The 2,705-nt window shown below is 42.6% G+C and overlaps 1 protein-coding gene across 1 annotated transcript; it reads left to right on the forward strand.

Annotated features, from left to right (window-relative positions):
• The first annotated feature begins 445 nt into the window (after window positions 1-445).
• LOC149237376 (BTB/POZ domain-containing protein At5g48800-like) lies at window positions 446-1,282 on the forward strand. Its single transcript, XM_089369253.1, has one exon. It carries the CDS (start codon window positions 446-448, stop codon window positions 1,280-1,282), a length of 837 nt encoding a protein of 278 aa, XP_089225379.1.
• Window positions 1,283-2,705: the final 1,423 nt, after the last annotated feature.

A 2,705-nucleotide genomic window follows, 5' to 3' on the forward strand; every position in this document is an offset into this window, starting at 1 on the left:
TGATTGTATGCCTCGAAGCCCTATTTCTTTCAAGTGGTTCAACATAAAATCTGCTATAGAATCAGGATGAGCAGAAAAGCCCCATATTTTAGATGACCCCAAAGTGAAGTTTAGATCTCCTCCAATAATAATCTGACCAGATTGTATGAGGATTCTTTGTGGTGATTTCACAAGATTCCTTCATATATATGTATGGACCATACAAATTGAGACAATTTTTGGACATCTTCAGGTCTAGTGAATGAAACTCTGTTGCCAGACCCAATTCAATTGACCATGCAAACAAAAGCTTTAAAACATCCTTCAACCATCTCGAGATAAGGCCTCCAAATCTGCTAGACACATCCAAGGCGAAAAATTCCCAATTTGGAAGAGAATCCTTAATTAACTTTACAACTTTGTCACCATCCATCATAGTTTCTTCAAGAAAAAATATCTGGGGAGAATGAGTGATATCAGTGGCAGTTTAAGGCAAACAACAAACAGAGAATGGTGGATAAAGGATCTTCTTGCACTGCCTTCGGAACTTTTTGAGAGGATTGTTATTTCTATCCGGGAACAGGGAATGGAAGAAATGATTATTGGGGAAGTAATAGTTCAATTTGGTACCAAATGGATTATTTTCGAGAAAAGACAGCAAATTGCAGATGATATAAATGGAACACAAGAGAAAAATGAAAGCCTAGAAAAGTTATTGGGATGTGTTATTAGACTGCTTCCTGTGGAAACATCTTCTATACCTCTTGATTTTATGTTTTCTTTGCTTCACAAATCTGTAGGCTGCAACCTTAGTAGCGAATACAAAACTCTATTGGAAGCTAGAATTGCCTCTCAATTGGAGAATGCAACCATTGATTACTTTTTGTTGCCAATGTCAAATACATACAATGGATCTGGTTTTGATGCCGAGGTAGAGAGTATGAAGCGAATAGTTTCCACTTTCATGCATCAGCGATATGTCAAACTTGAGGATTGTGAGCTGAAGAATATAAGCAGCAACTCATATAGTTTTCAGAAAATTTTTACTGTGGCAAACCTCTGGGATGTATATCTTGCTCGGATTGCTAAGGATGCGAGATTAAATCCATGCAAATTCGCAGAACTTGTTGGGATTTTGCCTTGTTCTACTCGTTCTATTCACGATTTATTATACAAAGCCATCCACACATATCTAAAACAATATTACACCAGCTCAAGCATGAGGATTACATACCGGGTAAAGGAGGTCGGGGCTGAGCGGAAGAGAAAGGAGTTGCAGAGCTCCGGGGAATTGCAGAGATGAAAATTACAGAGCGGCAAGGAAGTTGCGTGAGGGAGCAACCGCGGAATTGCAGAGATGAAAATTACAGAGCGGCAAGGAAGTTGCGGGAGGGAGCAACCGCGGGACCTCATTCCTCTCTGTTCCCGACTTTCGAGCTCGAATCCGATCCGTCAGGGGATGTTAGGATTCATCCCAGTGCCGAATCCATTGTCAGGCTGTCAAAATCGCGAGGGAAGGCTGGGCGGCGAAGGAGGGTGGCGGAGCGGGGGAAGGTGGCAGAGGGCGGAGGGATGGCCGGCAGCCGCAGCCGGACGATTTTCCGGCCGGTGCCGGAAAACAGGCCATTCTTCCGCCCAGCTAAACTACTCCATATAAATCCCATCCTATCGGGCCATAAATGAACGGCTGTATATGCCTACATTATCGAGGACGAGTTGTGCTAACCCTGTGCCAAAGTTATTCCAGGCCCGATGTGCATGTACTCGCACGGACATGCATTGAACTTATTCCTATCAAACAAAGGCAAAGTTATTCCCGAGTCTTTATTCTCATGCGCCGTGCCTGCTCAGGCAAATGCGGAGAAGCAAAAGAGAGGCAAGGCTACACCGAATAAGCGTTTGTTATAAATTTGCGTCCATGATCATTCATAAATTGCAATATTAGGATCTTGGATGACTGAGTACTACCAGTCCAACTACTCGGTGTTAAGTTCTTGTATTCATCCATTCAATTCAATGCATTTTCAGAGTACAAGAACAAAATAATTCAAGTTTCAATGCTCTGCTTGCTGAATGAATCTCAGATTGTGGACATGGAACATGATGTTAATGCTAGGACTAAATTTAAATCGACATTGCAACACATCTTGACTCTGGATAGTAGTTGCCCTTATGCAGAAATGGGAGGAGTAGGGAAGAAATTTGTGGTTGTCAGCTGGAATGTGGAAGCCTCCTCCATCCTTTGAAACACCTGGAATTCATGGAAAATCCTGGAATCCTTAGTCTACGCAACTAAATGCGTAGTGACGAAAGAGATTCTTGAGTTTCAGTAACTACTGTTTAAGCTTTTAAACATGGTGGGAATGTGCTTAGAACCGACACAAATCTATTTGTTGGTTCCCACACTGTTGAGCTTAAAGTAGGCAGTTAGTGACTTGAGCGCAATGTTGAGGGTGTGCTTTTATCACTATATGAAGCACAATGCATTTGATATGTGACAGACTGCCTCCTTCAACGAGCAGGGGGAGTAGGTGTGCTCTTTGGCTGAGGTGGGTGGAGAATTTGAAGCCGTGCAACCACATACAATCAATGGTTCTGGAGGGCTGCAACATTCATGGGTATATGCCGTCTCTTTAATTGTACTGGTGTTAGATGGCGATAAGTCTGGTGCAGATTTTAGAGGGTTAGAAAAGATTCCTAATCTGAGACACCTATGCTTGTCACAC

This window comes from Pinus tabuliformis, chromosome 8, assembly GCF_031772625.1.
Source record: "Pinus tabuliformis cultivar Carrire ecotype Pingquan chromosome 8, CPIR1, whole genome shotgun sequence".
NCBI classification, from domain to species: Eukaryota; Viridiplantae; Streptophyta; class Pinopsida; order Pinales; family Pinaceae; genus Pinus; species Pinus tabuliformis.